Below are 20009 nucleotides of genomic sequence, written 5' to 3'. Positions count from 1 at the left end.
AGTCTACACAGGAAAAAAGGGTGGGAAAGGGCAGAGGGGTGCCCCATGGATGAAAGTGAAAGGGAATACAGGGATTGAGGAAATAACACAACGTGAAGGGTCGTGTGTTTGATAAATAAAGTGAGCAAACAACTCATGTTATGTACACTCTTTGTAATTTTGTAGAGCTTCACATAAACCCTACGCGTTTCAACCTTTCTTGGTCTTCTTCAGGGCATTAATTACTATGTGAGAAAAGGTTTACAAATTATTATGTTTATAAATACATCATTTATATAATTTAGTATATTCTAATATAACAGAGTAGTATATTAGGTGGATTCAGAAAGCCCGCCCTAACTTTGCGGCGGCGTAGTGTATCGTGTTTACACTACGCCGCTGTAAGTTAGTGAGGCAAGTACATGATTCACAAAGTACTTGCCTGCTAAGTTACGGCGGCGTAGCGTAAATGCGGCGGTCGCAAGCGCGCCTAATTCAAAATAGGCTGAGGGAGCGTGTTTTATGTTAATTTTGGTTGACCTGACGTGATTGACGTTTTTTTGGAACGGCGCATGCGCCGTCCGCCTACATGTCCCAGTGTGCATTGCGGCTAAGTACGCCGCACGGTACTATTCATTTTGACGTGGACGTAAATGATGTAAATCCCTATTCACGGACGACTTACGCAAACAACGTAAAATTTTCACATTACGGCGCGGCTATTTGATGGAGTAACTTTAGGCCTGATAATGCGTTACATAACGGCATATCTATACTGCGTCGGCCGGGCGTACGTTCGTGAATAGGCGTATCTAGTGATTTGCATATTCTACGCCGACCGCAATGGAAGCGCCATCTAGCGGTCAGCCTAAAAATTACACTTTAGTATACGGCGGTGTAATACACTTACGCCGCTCGTATCTGAGCCTAATTCAAGCGTATCTGGTTTCCAGAATACGTTTAAATTAGCGCCGGCGCGCATTCAGACTTAGGCTGGCGTATCTACTGATACGCCAGCCTAAGTCTTTCTGAATCTAGCTATATATATCTACCACTTTCTCCCCGGTGCACGGACCTTTGCTGGGGAGGAAAGACCATATCTATATTACTTTTCTCATATTTAATTGTTTAAATAATAACATCCCATTATAACATTTCCCAACATGTCACCCAGATCACTTATGGAGTCGCTGACCCTCCCCTCAATGATGGAAAAAGATATCCAACTCTATTCCGTGTGACGCCAGACGATCGCGTCCGTTTTGCAGCCATTATTAAATTATTGCAGCATTTTGGGTGGAACTGGGTTGGAATAATAACTTCGTGGGACGGCAGCGGAGATGAGGAGGCCCAAGAACTGAGTAATCTGATGGGAGAACATGGGATCTGCACAGATTATATTTTTATACTCAATCCAGATACGTTTCATTACCGGAAAATACAATTTATTTTTGAATCAACAGCTAAGGTTGTCATAATGTGCGGAAGCTCCATGACAAACTTTTATCATTTGCTTCGTTTTTTAAGCAGTAATCTAGAAAATATCACATTTATTTTCCCACCATCATGGGTTTTATTGACTAATTTATATGATATGAGTGGTGAAGTAATTACCTGGAGCTTCATATTTCTGTGGCCCCGGGAAAGGCACCTATACACGAATGCTCTTTCCAAGGGCGTCAACTTCTCCAGCTCCATAAATGACTCCATACTGGAAGATATCGGGATTTATTGGTTTCAATGCCTTTCTAAAAACCACATAAAAAATCTCCATTATAAACAAATGAAAAATCCTCCTGCTAAAACTTGTAAAGATTTAAAAGACGTTTCATTATTTTTTTCTGAACATACATCTAAACCCTCCTATGTATACAGGGCTGTATATATTCTGGCCCACGCTCTACATGGGATGTACATGAAGAAAGAATCTTCCGAACAACATGGATTCCAACACAGAGTAAGTTGGATAATAAGTATTTATATGAGTATGTTCCTGTAACGGAACCCCAAATGGGACAGGGGTTAAAGCCGTTTATGATATTCCATTCCTGAACCCAAGACAGCTATCGACATTCCACAGTCAGGCAAACGAACCCCAATAACGAGACACACAGCTCTGTTTGAGGTTCCACACGAATAGACCCTTTATTGAGAAAATCAGGCTCTTATATACAGTTAGGGGTAGATTCACGTAGAATGGCGTATGTTTGTGCGGGCGTAACGTATCCTATTTACGTTACGCCTCCGTAACTTTTACAGGCAAGTGCCGTATTCTCAAAAAAAAGTTGCGGCGGCGTTACGTAAATAGGCCGGCGTAAGCCCGCCTAATTCAAATTGTGAAGAGTTGGGCGTGTGTTATGTAAATTAACCCTGACCCGACGTGATTGATGTTTTTCACGAACGGCGCATGCGCCGTCCATGGAATTTCCCAGTGTGCATTCCTCCAAAGTACACCGCAAGGACGTCATTGGTTTCGACGTGAATGTAAATGACGTCCAGCCCCATTCACAGATGACTTACGCAAACGACGTAAACAATTCAAAACGACGGCCATACTTAACATTGGTACGCCGCACTTACGCCACCATATAGCAGGGGTAACTTTACACCGGGAAAAGCCTAACGTAAACGGCCTATCTGTACTGCGTTGGCCGGCGTACGTTCGTGAATTTGCGTATCTAGCTGATTTACATATTTCTAAGCGTAAATCAGCGTAGACGCCCCTAGCGGCCAGCGTAAATATGCAGTTACGATCCGACGGCGTAAGAAACTTACGCCAGTCGGATCTAAGGGAAATCTATGTGCATAGATAAGAATCAGGCGCATAGATACGACCGGCCAGGCTCAGAGATACGACGGTGTATCTGGAGATACGCCGTCGTATCTCTTTTGAGAATCTGGCCCTTTGTAACCAAAATGAACAATGAGTCAACTCCACCCACAACATTACACAAGGAGCCCCAATACACATCTTTTTGGTAGACATCATGACTCCGGCTCCTGATCTAATTTACATGAGCTAATTAACTACAGCTTATGTCTCAGACACATGACCTTTAGACAGTCTGCTAACTCACAATACACATTTATCATCAATAGACCTTCACACAATACAGGGTCAATTAGCACAACACTATGAAAGATCCTTAGACCATCCTAGATTTATTTACATCACAATAGACAATAGAATGCAATCACAGCAAGCTTTAAAGTACATTACAGCCAACACACAATATATATACAATATATACAATTAAATCTGACTAGCCCAGACCATAGTGGGGTTCTGATTCACCCTGTGCCCCTAATAGAGACACAGGGTGATCTACACATAAGAGGCATCAGGGAGCTTCTGGGTCCCACGGGCCCTTCCGTTACAGTTCCTATGCTATATTATATAATAATTATGTGAATAGAGCGCTATCTCCGTCCTCCCTCTCACTGTCTGACCAATCAGAAAAATTGCAATCATCCACATTTTTGGTTTCTCTAACCACTTGCCAACAGCCCCCTGCACGTATACGTCCGCAGAATGGCACAGCTGCACAAACGTATATATACGTTACTTTGAATTTCACGCTCTGTGACCGCGCCCGCAGGACCAGCGGACTCGATGTCCGCCGGTGTCCTGCGATCAGTGTTGCCAACCGTCCGTATTTTTACAGGTAGTTTGTAAAAACGGCCACTTCCCCCACCCGTTCATAAATGTCCGTGGTTGCGGGAATGTGCCAGTAAAAATAGCCGAGATCGGTTCGGCTTGGAACTGCGCATGGAGATAGGAAGCAGGGGGTGATGGTGGCTGCGGTGGCACCGCAGAGGGGGGTGGAGGCAGGGGGTGCTGCAGAGGTGCATTGCGGGCGGTATTAACCCTTTATCGGCCGCTAGCAGGGGTTAATACCGCACCGCTAGCGGCCGATTCCCGCCGCAATCCCGGCGGTATAGCGCCGCTATTTTTAGCGCCGCTATACCGCCACCGTGGCTCCCGCTCCAATGTGAAGGGGGCCTATGGCAGGGGGTGATGTGACTAGATAATTTGCCCTTATTATATCGAAAATAACAAAAATATGTTTTTTTTACCTTTAGGCCCCTTTCACACTGGGGCTTTTTTCGAGCGTTATTTGAGCGAAGCCTCATCTGCAATCCCTATGTGCTGGTAAAACACCGCTAAGACCCTAACGTTTTAGGGAGTTTTTGCAGTGCCTCAGTGTGAAAGGGTAAGGCGTTTTTACAGCGCTTTCAATTCATTTCAATGGAGAGGGGCGTTTTTAAAGCGTTTTTTTTTTCAGCGCCCAAAAGTTGCTCCAAAGATGCTGCTTGCAGGACTTGGTGTGAAAGGGTCCATTTAGATGCATGGAGAGCGTTTTATGAGCGTTTAAAAAGTGCTATTTTTATTTATTTATTTTCATTTTGCGACAACAGTACGATATAGATAGAAGATTTGACATGACGATGACAATAGCGATTAGACACGTGTACACTGAAATATTTTGTTTCGGAATTTGTTTCCGAAAAATAAAAAGATTTAGTTACTTTCGAAATTCATTTTTATTTATTTAGTTAAGGTACCTGGGGGGGGGGTGTCTATAGTATGCCTGTAAAGTAGTGCATTCTTCCTGTGTTTAGAACAGTCCCTGCAGCAAAATGACATTTCTAAAGGAAAAGTCCATTACCAGGCCCTTTGGGTCTGGCATGAATATTAAGGGGAACCCCCAAACCAAAATAAAAAAAAATTGCGTGGGGGTCCCCCCAAATTCCATACCAGGCCCTTCAGGTCTGGTATGGATATTAAGGGGGACCCTGTGCCAATTTATTTTTTTAAATGGCGTACGGGTTCCCCCCCAAAAATCCATACCAGATCCTTATCCGAGCACGCAAAGTGGCAGGCTGCAGAAAAAAAGGGGGGGAAGAAGAAAGCGCCCCCCCTCTTGAACCGTACCAGGCCACACGCCCTCAACATGGAGGATGCTATGGGAGATGATCATGTGATGAAAACAACGTTTGGTAATCGTTTTTTTTTCTCCTCAGGCTAACAGTGCGAGGAGAAAAAAAAAAGCTGATCACCGGCTCCTGTGTACGGGACATCGGGCCCCAGTGGAAGAGGCACATCAGCCTCATTAGTGCACACCAGTACTGCCTGCCAGTGCCCACCAGTGCCACCTGTCAGTGCCAATCAGTACCACCTATCAGTGCCCATCACTGCCACCTATCAATGCCCACCACTGGTGTCAGTCAGTGCCTCATCAGTGTCACCTAGCAGTGCTCACCAGTACCACCTATCACTTCCCTTCAGTGCCACCCATCAGTGCCACCTCTCACTGCTTGCCCATGCCGCCTCTCAGTGCCCACCAGTGCTGCCTCTCAGTGCCCACCAGTGCCGCCTATTAGGGCCCACCAGTGCCGCCTATTAGGGCCCACCAGTGCCGCCTTATCGGTGCCCATCAGTGCAGCCCATCAGTGAAGCCTATCAATGAAGGAGAAAAATTACCCGTTTGCTAAATTTTATAACAAAATATAAAACTGTTTTGTTTTTTGTTTTTTATTCTGTAAAAACTGCAGAGGTGATGAAATACCAACAAAAGAAAGCTCTATTTGTGGGACGGTGATGTATGACTGAGTAATTGTCATTCAAAGAGTGAGAGCGATGAACGCTGAAAATTGGTCTGGGCAGGAGGGGGGGTTTAAGTGCCCAGTAAGCGAGTGGTTAATGGGTTTGTTATTCGGGTCCAAACTTTTCGCGGTGTTGGAAAGTTCTGGTGCGAACCGAACAGGGGGTCCGTTCTCAGCCCATCCCTAGTTACCAGATCTCTCTGTTTCTCTCGGATTGATGGGATTCTTCTGATTCCTTCCAATTCTCATTTATAGAAAGGCCGCCTAGTAACTGGAACCTCACTGACATTTTGTATTTGTGTTTTCTTCTGTCTTCCATGAAAAGCTGAACAAATATGTGAGAAATGTCCATTACACCGACCCCGATGATGGCGAGATCTACTTCAATGAGAGACGAGAAGTTCCCACCGATCTTATTTTACACAGTTGGTTTCATTTAACCAAAACACAACCTATCTTTAGAACGATTTCCACCATCCGAAGGCCAGATTATGTGCCCGATCCATTTCCCGATATGAGGGATCCCGTCTTCTGGAAAACAGGAAAAGTAAGAAATCACTTTATTTTACGTTTATAGTGTTTGCCGAGATTTATAGAGATTTTCTAAATCACTTCAGCTCCAGAAGATTTTACCCCCTTCAAGACCTGGCCATGTTTTTGTTACTTAGCACTGTGCTACTTTAACCGCTTTAAGACAGTGATGCCAACCTACCAGATTGAAATTTACTGGCACGACACCCAGAATTTTACTGGCACAGCCAAGTTTTTACTGGCATTTCACAAAAGTTACTAAATTACATTTTAGGTGCAAATTTCAGTATTTAGGCCACAAACAAGTACACTGGGCACATAGAAATGTGATTTAAGGTAGAAATGAAGGTAAAAAAAAACATATTTTTGTTATTTTCAATATAACAAGGGCAAATTATTTAGTCAAATCACCCCCTGCCTCCATCCCCCTCTGCCACCAACACCCCCTTACTTCACCCCCTCTGCAGTGCCACAATCTCCCCCTGCCTCCAATCTCCCCCTGCCTCCATCGTCCCCTGCCTCCATCCCCCTCTGCGGTGCCACCAACAACCCCTGTCTCCTTCGCCACCCTCTGCGATGCCACCATCCTCCTCTACGGTGCCACCAACACCCCCTGCCTCCAATCACCCCCTGCCACTAAGACCCCCTGCCTCCAATCTCCCCCTGCCTCCAATCTCCCCCAGGCCTCCTGCTTCCAATCACCCCCTGCCTCCATTGCCCCCTGCCTCCATCCCCCTCTGCGGTGCCAACAACAACCCCTATCTCCATCCCCCACCCTCTGCGATGTCACCATCCCCCTTTGCGGTGCCACCAAAACCCCCTGCCTCCAATCACCCCCTGCCACTAAGAACCCCTGCCTCCAATCTCCCCCTTCCTCCAATGTCCCTCTGCCTCCAATCTCCCTCTGCCTCCAATCTCCCTCTGGCTCCAATCTCCCTCTGCCTCCAATCTCCCTCTGCCTCCAATGTCCCTCTGCCTCCAATGTCCCTCTGCCTCCAATGTCCCTCTGCCTCCAATGTCCCTCTGCCTCCAATCTCCCTCTGCCTCCAATCTCCCTCTGCCTCCAATCTCCCCTGCCTCCAATCTCCCTCTGCCTCCAATCTCCCTCTGCCTCCAATCACCCTCTGCCTCCAATCTCCCTCTGCCTCCAATCTCCCTCTGCCTCCAATCTCCCCTGCCTCCAATCTCCCTCTGCCTCCAATCTCCCCTGCCTCCAATCTCCCTCTGCCTCCAATCTCCCTCTGCTTCCAATCTCCCCTGCCTCCAATCTCCCTCTGCCTCCAATCTCCCTCTGCCTCCAATCTCCCCTGCCTCCAATCTCCCTCTGCCTCCAATCTCCCTCTGCCTCCAATCTCCCTCTGCCTCCAATCTCCCTCTGCCTCCAATCTCCCTCTGCCTCCAATCTCCCCTGCCTCCAATCTCCCCTGCCTCCAATCTCCCTCTGCCTCCACTCTCCCCTGCCTCCAATCTCCCCTGCCTCCAATCTCCCTCTGCCTCCAATCTCCCCCTGCCTCTACTCCATCTTGTAAGCCAGCGTCCATTTTATATAGCTCAGCATTTAAACTATTAGCGCTGCTTTAAATGCTGAAATGTTTTTTCTCATCTTTTACCCTGCAAGCTATCTTGTTGTTCTACCATCTGGAGACACATTTCTTCTGAAATGACATTGAAACAATTCTTATCAAACTACTGTTGTTATATTTCGCTCCAATGTTTTGAGAACCTCTCATGAGATTGTCTGGATGTAACCTTGTTACCGCTATTGACATATTAACACTTAGAACTTTCTGTGTAACCAGAATTGTGCCTTGTAATGCTTGTTTTATCTTATATAAGCCATGATAGGGCCGGTCCTAGGGTCGCATGCGCCTGGGTGCAGAAATATTTCTGGCACCCCACATGGGCGTGGTCATTTTACTAACTCCTCCCCATTTACCGCCAACGCCCCAGAACTGTCAGTGTGAAAGGGCTTTTGGTACATCTCATTATACATCACATCTGTAGGATGGACTACTGAGGCGCAGGAATGGGCAGAGGCTGTGTATCCTATGCAACCTACCATGCCATAAAACATCTAGAGCAGGGGCAGCCCAGAGCACATAAAAAGGGATGCCATCCTCCAGCACACAGCACACTGAACACTGTGACTCACCTCAGTTCTCTCTCTGTGCAGCCTGAGATAAAGATGGGAGGGGGAGGCATTCCAACTGGAGTTGGTGGAGACAGTGCAGGATCCAAGATTCCCAGTGTGAGGAATTCATCCCTGCACATCAGCAGCCACTGAAAACTAGAACCCTCTGGAAGGTCAGGAAGAGGAGCAGCCCCTGCCCTGAGGACTGCCAGGCTGGACGGGCTGCCCTATGCTCACACATCAGTTCTGGACGGACACACACCTATGCTCAGAACACTAGTTCTGGACGGACACAAACAAGGAGAGAAGGAGGGAGGGGAGAACTCTGGCACTTCGGCGCCCCACCTCTGCAGGCACCTGGGTGCAAAGCACCCTGTGCACCCTGCCTAGGATCGGCCGTGAGCCATGACAAACACATTACTTGTCAGACCACTCTGAAACTAAGCCTGTGCGTGCATTACTGGTCAGAGGGGTCTCCGGTACCGCTCTGAGATCGAAGGAATAACTGGGTCATATCTTGGTCATACTGAACCCCACCCCAGCAGTTGGCAACACTGCTTTAAGACTGGCCACCGTTGTTTAATTGCGGCACAGTGGATCTCTTGTGCGAATCGCCGTAGCTGTACCTCAGCTTGCGCAGGCTCAGTTGTGGGCGGCTGCGCACATCTGACGGCACACGCTCGCTCCCACTGCACTCTGTGGGAGCATGCCCGCGGGTCGGGAGGACTCAATGTCCTCCGGTGGCCCGCGATTACCTTGTACACAATGAATATTTTTTTTTAACTTTTTGCATAATAAATATCTCCCAAAAATATATAACAAAACATTTGTTTTCCTCAGTTTAGGCCGATACGTATTTTTCTACATATTTTTTGTAAAAAAAATAATCGCAATAAGCGTTTATTGATTGGTTTGCGCAAAAGTTATAGCGTTTACAAAATAGGGGATAGATTTATGGCATTTTTATTAATATTTTTTTTTTTTACTAGTAATCAGCGTTTTTTTTTTTTTCGGTACTGCGACATTATGGCGGACACTTCGGACACTTTTGACACATTTTTGGGACCATTGGCATTATTATAGCGATCAGTGCTATAAAAATGCATTGGATTACTATAAAAATGCCACTGGCAGTGAAGGGGTTAACACTAGGGGGCGGGGAAGGGGTTAAGTGTGTTCCGTGGGTGTGTTCTAACTGTAGGGGGGGTGGCCTCACTAGGGGAAATGACCGATCTTCTGTTCATACATTGGTCAGGCATTTCTCCCCCTGACAGGACCGGGAGCTGTGTGGTTCTCGCTCTGTAACGAGCGATCGCGGGTGCCCGGCGGAGATACCGGGCACACGCACGGGAGTCGGGAGCGAGCGCCTCCGGTGGCGTGCATTGCGCCCCTAGTGTCCTGCGCGAGAGCCGACGTATAGCTAGGGGAGCCAACCTGCCGCCGTAAAACGACGGTGGCTGGTCGACCAGTTGTTAAAGTAACACATAATATTTATAACACCCAAATCAATTTTTTTTCTTTTTCCCCTTCTCCTTCTTCCCCCTTTTTTTTTTTTACACCAACTTTTTACACAAGTAGGCTTGAAATGAGAAGCCTTCATAGAGATATGTATACATGACTTACACCAAATTTTTTTTTTCCCTTTCACCCCATTTTTTTTCTTCTTTTCCCTCCAGTTTTTCTCCCCCTTCTCTCCCTCCTCCCCCCTTGTATCATTCTGTTATCCTTTTTGCCATTGTAGTTCTCCCTTGAATGAGGTATTTTCATCTCCCCTCTTAATTAGTTGGACCAAAAATGTAGGTTTGGGTATTTTTCTAGGTGATAGGTTAGTGGATCTCCTGGAAAAAAGGATTATAAATAGAAATCAGATTGTATGAAGGGGTATATTGAGACCATGGGCCAGATTCACATAGAACTGCGGCGGCGTAACGTATCGTAGATACGTTACACCGCCGCAAGTTTTCATCGCAAGTGCCTGATTCACCAAGCACTTGCATTCAAAGGGGCGTGTGCCATTTAAATTAGGCACGCTCCCGCGCTGGACCTAATGCGCATGCTCCGTTTCGAAATTCCCGCCATGCTTTGCTCGAAGTGACGTCATTTTTTCGAACGGCGACGTGCGTAGCGTACTTTCGTATTCCCGGACGTCTTACGCAAGAAAAAAAATAATTACATTTCGACGCGGGAACGACGGCCATACTTTATACAGCACATACGTGGGCTGTGTAAAGTTAGGGCAGGTAAAACGACGACTAAAATTGCGATGGGAAACTAGACTAGCGACGTAGTACCGAACGCGAAAAACCGTTGTGGATCGCCGTAAAACCTCTTTGCATACCCGACGCTGGAATACGACGCAAACTCCAACCAGCGGCGGCCGCGGTATTGCATCCTAAGATCCGACAGTGTAAAACAATTACACCTGTCGGATCTTCTGGCTATCTATGCGTAACTGGTTCTATGAATCAGTCGCATAGATACTCCGTTGTATCTCTGCTGTGAATCTGGCCCCATATTTGTAGATGTGTTTGTTTGTGTAGTGTTTTAAGTATTTATGTACTGTGATCTGTTTTTTGTAATGAAAAAAAGTTTAATAAAGAGATATTTAAAAAAAAAAAAAAAAGTCAGGGATTAAGTCCTTGATGAGTTCCCTGGATTTCCGTCTGGACTTCTTTCACTGTTTCAGGGAGTCCCTTGAACCCTAAAGTTGTAAAGCCTGGATCTGTTTTCATCAATTGATCAATTTGGTCACTCTACCTAGATGACAGCAACCAAAGTCTGCTAGCTCCTGATGAAGAGGATCATGTCCATGAAACGCGTTGAGCGGAAAGGCTATGTTATATAAATCACTGCAGTGGTTGGAAATAATTACATTTTATCATAAGTTTGCTATTATATGTTTAATCGTAAAATAAATAAAATGGTAAAAAAAAAAAATACTAAAATGCTGTGCTTCAAAAGTCCCACATTTTGTTTACTATGATTATAGTTTTGATGCATTGAGTTTGCCCCAAATAAGCAGCCAAGATTTGGGTAGGCTCAATATGGAAATTTCTTTGAAATTTTGTTGATAGAACTCAAACAGGTAAATTCAAATTTTTATTTTATTCTTTCTGTAGTGCCCTGCTCCCAATGAGTGGGCGCTAATTATTGAAATTATAGTTGCCTGGGCAGTAGTTTTGCCCGGAGAGATTTGTTCAGATTCATGGCTCTGTTCCAGTCTCGCTGGTTGCATGATTTTCCCTCTGACGGTGGGTGTCGCTGTCACCGCTGGTCAGAGTTGGAAAGGAAACGGGCTGGATGCATTGGGTGCCTCTTTCCCAAAAGCAGCCCGGAGGGTGTAGTTAAGCCGCTGTGCATTCTGAGAGGGGGTACTTAAGGGACAGACACCATTTTGTGGGGTTTGTCTTCCGATCCCACCCTGGGGGCCCTCCTGGCCTCAGGGATGTATTGGCAGTTACCGCCTCTGGGCCACGTAGACCTGAGGCCTCGCAACTGAGATGTAGGCCCAGGAGCTACTGGAGCCTACTGATCCAGGGATGATCCTGTGTCGCCTTTCCTGCTGGAAGGGACCGAGCAATTGAGGACTCAATTGGAGGATATATCCGGATCTCAAAGTTTATCTCACAGTGCTGTCGGAACGGTTGAAAGATCCTGGCACTGAGAGCTGAGTTCTACCTTTACCTAGTCTGTGGCAGAGACTATCGAACAAGTTCTACCGTTCACCTAGTCTGTGGCAGAGACTATCCTTTGATCGAGCTTCGCACCGGCTGCTAGACCAGTGTGAGTGGGCCTATCTGGTGGTCGCTGAGTCCAGCGTGGAAACGGCTGTTCCCCTGGACCGAAAAAGAATATCTGTGGCTTGCTAGTCAGATGCCTGAATCTCCCCTAAACCTCCATCCCTCTTTTCTGAAGTCGTCTTTAATAAAAAACCCTCTCTGCAGGGGGAGAAAAAGAGACTTGGTGTTCGGTGCAGACATTTCTTCCTTTAACCACTTCTTCCAGGAGAACCCCTGAAACGGACGCACGGAACAGTAAGGTGAAGGCAGGCCCAAATCTAAACCAGCAGCTCCTTCGGGGGTAGTGCTACATTCAGGGCTGGACTGGGACAGCAATTTGGCCCTAGACTTCATCCAGACTGGCCCACTTTCAAAGGTCTCTCCCATGACGGCCGGACAACTCCTGCACCCCCCCCCCCCGGCCACCCAAGCCCCCTCTCCCCCCTTCACTAGCCACTAGTCGCTCTACATTGTTAGAGTAGAACTGCTGGTACTGGTACTCTTATAGGCAGTACCAGTGGGGAAGCTAGAAATTATTTCACCCGGGGCAAAGAATCAGTTTGGTGCCCCTCTTATGGAACAAGATTAGGCAGAAGTGAAAAACTCCCAGGCCATAGCTGTTGAGTCAGCTGTCTGTCCCCTCCCCCCATGCTCCTCTGGTCCTCCCCCTGCTTCTTTGTTCCCCCCAGGTGAGAGCTGCGGGGAGGGAGAGACAGAGGAGCGGAGGGACGCGGCATTCCGCTGTCACTGAAGCTGGCCCACTGAGCCATCGGCCCACCGGGAAACTCCCTGTAGTCCATCCCTGGCTACATTTCCAAAAGAGGTTTTTATTGGAAGTTCTGAACAGAAATAGAACAATATCACACAGGTGATAACATAGTCATATGCATTCTGGGTTAGAGATCAGGCAATTGTAGTAGTCGATGTACATACACCTCAATGGGTGTAGTAGTTATTGAGTCTGAAATCTAACAGTAAATCACGTAGAGAGTTGAGACAAACGAAATGTCAACATTTAGTCTGATGATGATTAGCTAAAGCTACAAGAAAAAAACAGACATGAAGGGCTTGGTATGGAATTTGGGGGGACCCCCCACACCATTTTTTTTTATTTTGGCACGGGGTTCACCTTAAAATCCCTACCAGACCTGAAGGGTCTGGTATGGATTTTGAGGGGGGCCCCTACGAGATTTTTTTAAACAACATTGGCACAGGGTTCCCCTTAAAATCCATATGAGACCTGAAGAGCCTGGTATGAAATTTAGGGGGACCCCCATGCAATTTTCATTTTATTTTGGTTTGGGGTTCCCCTTAATATTCATACCAGACCCAAAGGGCCTGGTAATGGACTAAGGGGGGAACCTATGCTGTTTTTTTTTTTCAATGACTTGTATCTGTATTGCCGGGACCCGACAATTCATGAATAGCTGCGAGTAGTTTTGAATGACTTTTTTTCCTTTTAGAAATGACATTTTGTGCAGGGACACTTTTAAACATGGGAAACATGCGCTACTTTACAGGCACACTATAGACACCCCCCAGGTAAAAAAATTAAAGGAATATTTCACTTTTATCGTTTCACTTTAAGCATTATTAAAATCACTGCTCCCGAAAAAACATCAATTTAAAAAAATTAAAAATGCATTGATGCATGTTCCCTGGGGCAGGACCCGGGTCCCCAAACACTTTTTATGACAATAACTTGCATATTAACCTTTAAAATTGGCACTTTTTGGTTTATCATGTTCGTGTCCCGACACTCTAATGGTGTTCCGTGGCTTTCGAATTTGCCGCGAACACCGCATAATGTTTGCTGTTTGGCGAACACCCGATGTTCAAATCGAACTTACATTCTACTCGAACATCGGGCTCATCCCTAGTTTTAATACTGGGAACATGCTTGTGTTGTCTCTATATTTTCAAAGTTTGTTATTTATAACAAATCTACCCTCACATAATTTGTGAGGGTAGATTTGCAATAGATGCAGTAGGACTGTGTTGGGTGAGGGAGAGAGAACACAGCCCACACCATCTCCTGGCATTCTTCTCCTATCCTCGCCACTCCTAGAGCTGGACTGACAGGAGTAGTGATGTCGCTGTCACTACTGCGGTCAGCCTTGTAACAAAGGGACAGCGCCCCCCATCCCTACAGTAAACTATTGCACCCAGGGCAGCCACCCCTCCCGCCCACTCCTTGCACTGACCCTGGGTGGAGGCAAACATGAACCTCATTTGTATTTGCAGCACCTAGTTTGTATCACCTCATGAGATATGATGGACAAATATTATTACTAATAATATAATAATAATAATAATATGTGATTTCAGGTTCCAGTAGGTCGGTGCTCAGATTCCTGTTTACTGGGAAGCAGAAAAAAGTTTGGATCTTCAATTCATAAATGCTGCTATGAGTGCGTCTCGTGTCCAGAAGGCGAGATCGCCAACATTTCCGGTAGAGTTTGTATTTTTTAGTAAGTTATTGATGGACTGGAGAGAATGTACCACTGTGGTTATAGTGTGTGTCAGCGAATAAGATCTCTGCAATGTGTGCATGTTTTATCCTTTTTAAGACCCTGCAAATGCCGAAGTATACCTGCTGATTAGGGATAAGCCGAACACCCCACGGTTCGGTTCACAGCAGAACATGCGAACAGCCCAAAAATGGGTTCGAACACCGTTAAAGTCTATGGGACACAAACATGAAAAATCAAAAGTGCTCATTTTAAAGGTTAATATACAAGTTATTGTCATAAAACGTGTTTGGGGACCCGGGTCCTGCCCCAGGGGACATGTATCAATGCAAAAAAAAGTCTTAAAAACTGATGTTTTTTCGGGAGCAGTGATTTTAATAATGCTTAAAGTGAAACAATAAAAGTGAAATATTCCTTTAAATTTCATACCTAGGTTGTATCTATAGTATGCCTGTAAAGTAGCGCATGTTTCCCGTGTTAAGAACTGTCCCTGCACAAAATTACATTTCTAAAGGAAAACAAGTAATTTAAAACTACTATAATGAATTGTCGGGTCCCGGCAATACAGATAAAAGTCATTATAAAAAACGGCATGGGCCCCCCCCCCCCCAGTCCATTACCAGGCCCTTTTGTGTCTGGTATGAATATTAAGGGAAACCCAGAACCACAATTTAAAAAAAAATGCGTGGGGGTCTCCCCAAAAATCCATACCAGACCCTTATCCAAGCATGCAACCTGGCAAGCCGCAAAAAAAGAAGGAGGGACAAGAGCGTGCCCCCCCTCCTGAACCGTACTGGGCCACATGCCCTCAACATGGGGAGGAAGTCCCCATGTTGATTCAGCATAAAGATGTATTAACCCATTAGCATCCCTTTGGAGTGAACTGAGCAATACCAAATGCTGAGTAAATCCTTGTGCTTTTTCTTGATGGCCTTGCAACACAGTAATGTCATGTTAGATGCTTTCTCCCTGACTATGCAAGCAGGTTCACAGGCACGGCGCACCCTATTCTCTTCCAATGTAGCTGATCACCAGAGTTCATCAATAACTATACCTATATCCACTCTCTCCCTCTAACTCTAAGCATGTAGACAGGACTCATGCTTAGAATTACACAAATAAACATTCACAATCGTATATTGAGCATTGTTATTTTCTTAAATCGGTATAAGGAAGCAACCAGAGTCATCTTTTATAACCTCCAAAGGTTTAACGGCTACCGTGTCCCAAATCACAATCAGTACACAACGTTTTTTCTTAAGTAAGTTGGACATATAGATATATGGGAACCATTTGTGAGATAAAGATGACATTTTAAGCCTAGTGAAATGAATCTCTTGGAAACTTTTCATAAAGAGTATCTTTTTTGAGGGCTGTTAAGGTCTTTAACATTTAGGCCCCTTTCATATGGGGCCGACCTGTCAGCAGATCCACTTGCTCAGCAGAGGATCTCTCCACTGATATCTGCTGAGCAGAGCAGACGTGGACACAGCCTGCTGCTCTATATGGGGCTGTCTGGGAAAAGACCTCCCAATTAGTTCCATCTGACTGTCATTCAATCCCATGCAGATGGGGAATGGATCTCCCATCTGTTTTTAGTGGACAAGATCGGATCAAATGGAAGAAGGTGTAAATGGACACATGTTCGTTTACACCCTAAGCTCCATAGAGAGCAATGGAGTGTCTGATCGGGTCCACCTGCAAAATGGACTGGTGGACCCGATCGTTTTATGGGTGTGAAAGGGCCCTAAAGAACCTTAAAAGTCATGCTGTAAGCGTGAGTGTGACGGTATCGGTATGATATCCCCGTCAACGTTCCCTTCTTCCCATAACGAAAATCACCCCAATATTCCACGAGGAGGGATATCCCTGGAATCGCCCAGAAAGCCACACATGAGACCAGCTTACTGCTTGAACAACACAGACTTTAATGTTATAACACACAGCTTATATGTCATTTCCAAAACTGTTACAATGACAAATCTCCGTCCCCCTCACACTGAGGCTTCCATACAGATGACTAGGTAGACACGACGGGGCCGATGCTGAAACACATTTTCTTTAGACAATGACATCAATGACGCTGAGCACTAGCTGTACTGAATACATCAACCAGACCGCTCGACCCCGCATATAGAGAGATAATTACCACAATGAAGCAATCAGAATAATTAACACAAGCCACTTAAACCCAGCTCTCCTTCACACAACACAATAGATCAATTAACCTTTAGAAATAGTGAGGGGACATTAGCACATCAATAACCTGGCTAGCAGGGAGCAGTAAACTGAGACATATAGGTAAATGTATCACAGTGAGTTCACCTTGAGATAGTGGAGGTAAAACAGGCGACCAAAACCAGACAACAAAGACAATATGGCAAAGTCATTGCTAAAGATAAGTAGGATCTGGTAACAAAAAAATAAATAAGAAATAGGTGGTAATGCTACCTCCTTTCTATCAACTGAAGGTAACAGTCATGTACCCGCACTAGGGAGACAATTATGGGACCATATACAGATGAATGGTAAGAGAGCCCTGGGAATAGCAAAATCAGATTATCATTTTGGCAGTGCCCCCTACGACCTGCAACTCTGGAATCAGATGCTAGTGCAGACATGGTCTGGTCATGAGGATGTCCCATGGGTTTTATAAGTTCAACAGAGCTAGGCCCTCTTCCAGGGATTTCACTGTAAACATTTTCCCATATTTAGTGATAACCAGTCTCACTGGATAACCCCATTTATAGGTCATTCTGTTAGTGTGCAATAATTCGTTCCTAGATTTTTCCTCTGCAGCAGAGTATACGGAGATAGATCAGGGGAAAACACCAGTTGGGCATATTGCTGATAAACTGTTTCTGAATTTCTTCTAAGGGCTCAAAGAAATTTGTCTTTAATATGATATAAATGTATTCTTACCACCATATCTTTGAGTAGCTTGTCTGGCAGGTCTGCCGGTTTCAACAAGCTGTGTATCTGGTCTAAAATCAACTCAACTGGAGAGGCATTGGGAGGAAAAGTGGCTTAGTAGCTTAGTAAAATAATTTCTCAATTCTGCTGGCTGATCGGTTTCTGGAATGCCATGGATTTCAACATTGTTACGCCTTGAGCAGTCCTCCAGGTCCCTCATTTTAGCCTTGAGTCACTCCCACATCTTCCTCTCTGTTGTGAGCATCATCCAGCTCATTGAACGTGGTGACAAAGTCTCCCATACATTTTTGCAATGTAGCTAACCCTGTTGCCTTTAAATTTGTGGACCAAAGAAGTGAGATTTGCTTAAATAGAGCTGCCTAAAGACCTAAGTATTTCCTTCACTGTGATATCCATAGTGGGCTGGTTAAGAGTGGGAAATGCTGTTATGGAGGAATGAGTGGCACTAGAATCCCCAGAAATACAGGCAGCTGGACTCCCCTCAGTAGGTGCCGGCCCTGGAGGTGCCATTCTGGGTCTGGACTTGGTTGAGCTGGTGGAGGAAGAGGAGGTCTGTGAAAAAATTCCTCATAGGATGCTGGTATGCACAGCCACTTTACCCGCCCCTCTCCTCTCTTCCTGTCACACTGACATGCTGCTGTCGATCCTGAGTGGCGCCATTTTGGCTGAAGGAGCGATGAGGAGAGGGAGAACTGTGTAATTTTCCTAGGCTTCCACCACTCTTTCCTCTTCCTCGAGTTACTGTGTTACTGTGACTTAAGTGGAGCAGGATCGCTAGTGACAAGCAATCCCTGCTACTGCTGTGCAGAGCCATGTCAGTGAGCGGCCATCACACTCGGCTGCCAGTCACGTCCCCCCATGTGTTATATTTTATTTACCTCTCCCACAATGCACTGATGGAAATCTGATTTCTATCTGTGAGACAACACAAAACAAGTAATTTTTCTCAGAAGTTCTGACCCCGATGCTCATTATGTTTGTATTGTTCTTCCTACAGACAGTGAAAACTGCATGACATGTCCTGATGATGAATGGCCAAATGAGAAGAAGGATCGGTGTGTTCCAAGAGTGGTGGAATTTCTCTCCTACACTGATGATGCCATTGTTGGAGTATTTTCAGCGGTTTCCATCCTCTGTTGTCTTCTGACTGGTTTAATATTGGGGATATTTATACATTTCCAGGACACCCCCATTGTTAAAGCCAATAACCAGAACCTGAGCTATCTTCTGCTGGTCTCCATCATGCTGAGCTTCCTCTGTGTCTTCTTGTTCCTCGGTCATCCAGTAGATGTGACCTGCATGCTCCGTGTCACCTCTTTTGGTGTCATCTTTTCAGTTGCCGTCTCTTCTCTACTTGCCAAAAGTATCATGGTGTGTATTGCTTTTAAAGCCACCAAACCTGGCAGTCCCTGGAGGAAATGGATGGGAGCCAAACTTCCCAATTTTATCATTTGTGTCTTCTCACTGGTCCAAGTCCTAATCTGTGTCACTTGGTTGTCTATTTCTCCCCCCTTCCAGGATCGGGACATTCACTCTTATCAGGGGAAGGTCATCATTCAGTGTAATGAGGGTTCAGTGATCGGCTTCTACTCTGTCCTGGGATATATGGGACTTCTGGCAGCTGTGAGCTTCATTATCGCTTTTTTAGCCCGGACATTACCGGACAGTTTTAATGAGGCCAAGTACATCACCTTCAGCATGCTGGTGTTCTGCAGTGTCTGGATTGCCATGATCCCGGCCTATCTGAGCACCAGAGGGAAATACATGGTGGCTGTGGAGGTTTTTGCTATAATGGCCTCAAGTTCTGGACTTCTTGGCTGTATATTTTTCCCAAAATGTTACATAATTCTGTTCAGACCTGACCTCAATACAAAAGCAGTTATCCACTAATGCCTCGTACACATGACCGGTTTTCCCAACGAGAAAATTGCAATTTTTTAGATTGGTCGGGAAAATCGCTCATGTGTATGCTCCATAGCAGTTTTCCCGACGATAAAACTGCCCGCCAAAAAATTAGAACTAGCTCTATTTTTCCCCATCGTGTTTCCCGTCAGTCTTTTTCTTGTTGCAAAAACCGAGTAGGCTTTTCCGAGGAAAAAAAAAAACGTGCATGCTCAGAATCAAGTATGGTAAAACTAGCGTTCGGAATGGATAATAGCACATTCATCACGCTGTAACGGGCTGAAAAGCATGAAGACTGAAAAGCGCGAATCGTCTCTCACCAAACTTTTACTAACACGAGGATCAGCAAAAGCAGCCCAAAGGGTGGCACCAATTTAATAGGAACGTCCCCTTTATAGTGCCGTCGTATGTGTTGGACGTCACCGCGCTTTGGTTGAGCATTTTTTTGGACTGAACGTGTGTATGCAAGGCAGGCTGTAGAGGAATCACGTCAGAAAAAATGTTGGGTTTTGGCATGTCAGGAAAACCGGTTGTGTGTACAGGGCATTACATATATGGAGGAACACTGAGTTACCAGCAGTTATAGCTGTCACCTCTTCTATTTTTGATTATTGAGAATGAATAGTGTGAAATTTGAATATTTAATACTTATCTTTCCTTTGCATGGCCAGTCTA

The 20009-nt window shown here is 45.5% G+C and overlaps 1 protein-coding gene across 1 annotated transcript; it reads left to right on the top strand.

Annotated features, from left to right (window-relative positions):
* Window positions 1–1888: 1888 nt before the first annotated feature.
* LOC120925104 (vomeronasal type-2 receptor 26-like) lies at window positions 1889–19322 on the top strand. The gene is made up of 4 exons (XM_040335978.1): window positions 1889–1936; window positions 5912–6133; window positions 14356–14479; window positions 18430–19322. The coding sequence occupies exons 1-4, from the start codon at window positions 1889–1891 to the stop codon at window positions 19320–19322; spliced, it is 1287 nt and encodes a 428-aa protein (XP_040191912.1).
* Window positions 19323–20009: the final 687 nt, after the last annotated feature.

This window comes from Rana temporaria, chromosome 1, assembly GCF_905171775.1.
Source record: "Rana temporaria chromosome 1, aRanTem1.1, whole genome shotgun sequence".
Classification (NCBI taxonomy): domain Eukaryota; kingdom Metazoa; phylum Chordata; class Amphibia; order Anura; family Ranidae; genus Rana; species Rana temporaria.
This window is presented reverse-complemented; position numbering and strand designations above follow the sequence as displayed.

What these genes read in the sequence shown, in the direction of transcription:
- LOC120925104 (XM_040335978.1), top strand. Translation starts at nt 1,889, where the DNA reads ATGTACATGAAGAAAGAATCTTCCGAACAACATGGATTCCAACACAGA. An exon ending in AACATGGATTCCAACACAGA is followed by an intron (nt 1,937 to 5,911) that starts GTAAGTTGGATA and finishes TTCCATGAAAAG; the next exon opens with CTGAACAAATATGTGAGAAA. An exon ending in TCTTCTGGAAAACAGGAAAA is followed by an intron (nt 6,134 to 14,355) that starts GTAAGAAATCAC and finishes ATGTGATTTCAG; the next exon opens with GTTCCAGTAGGTCGGTGCTC.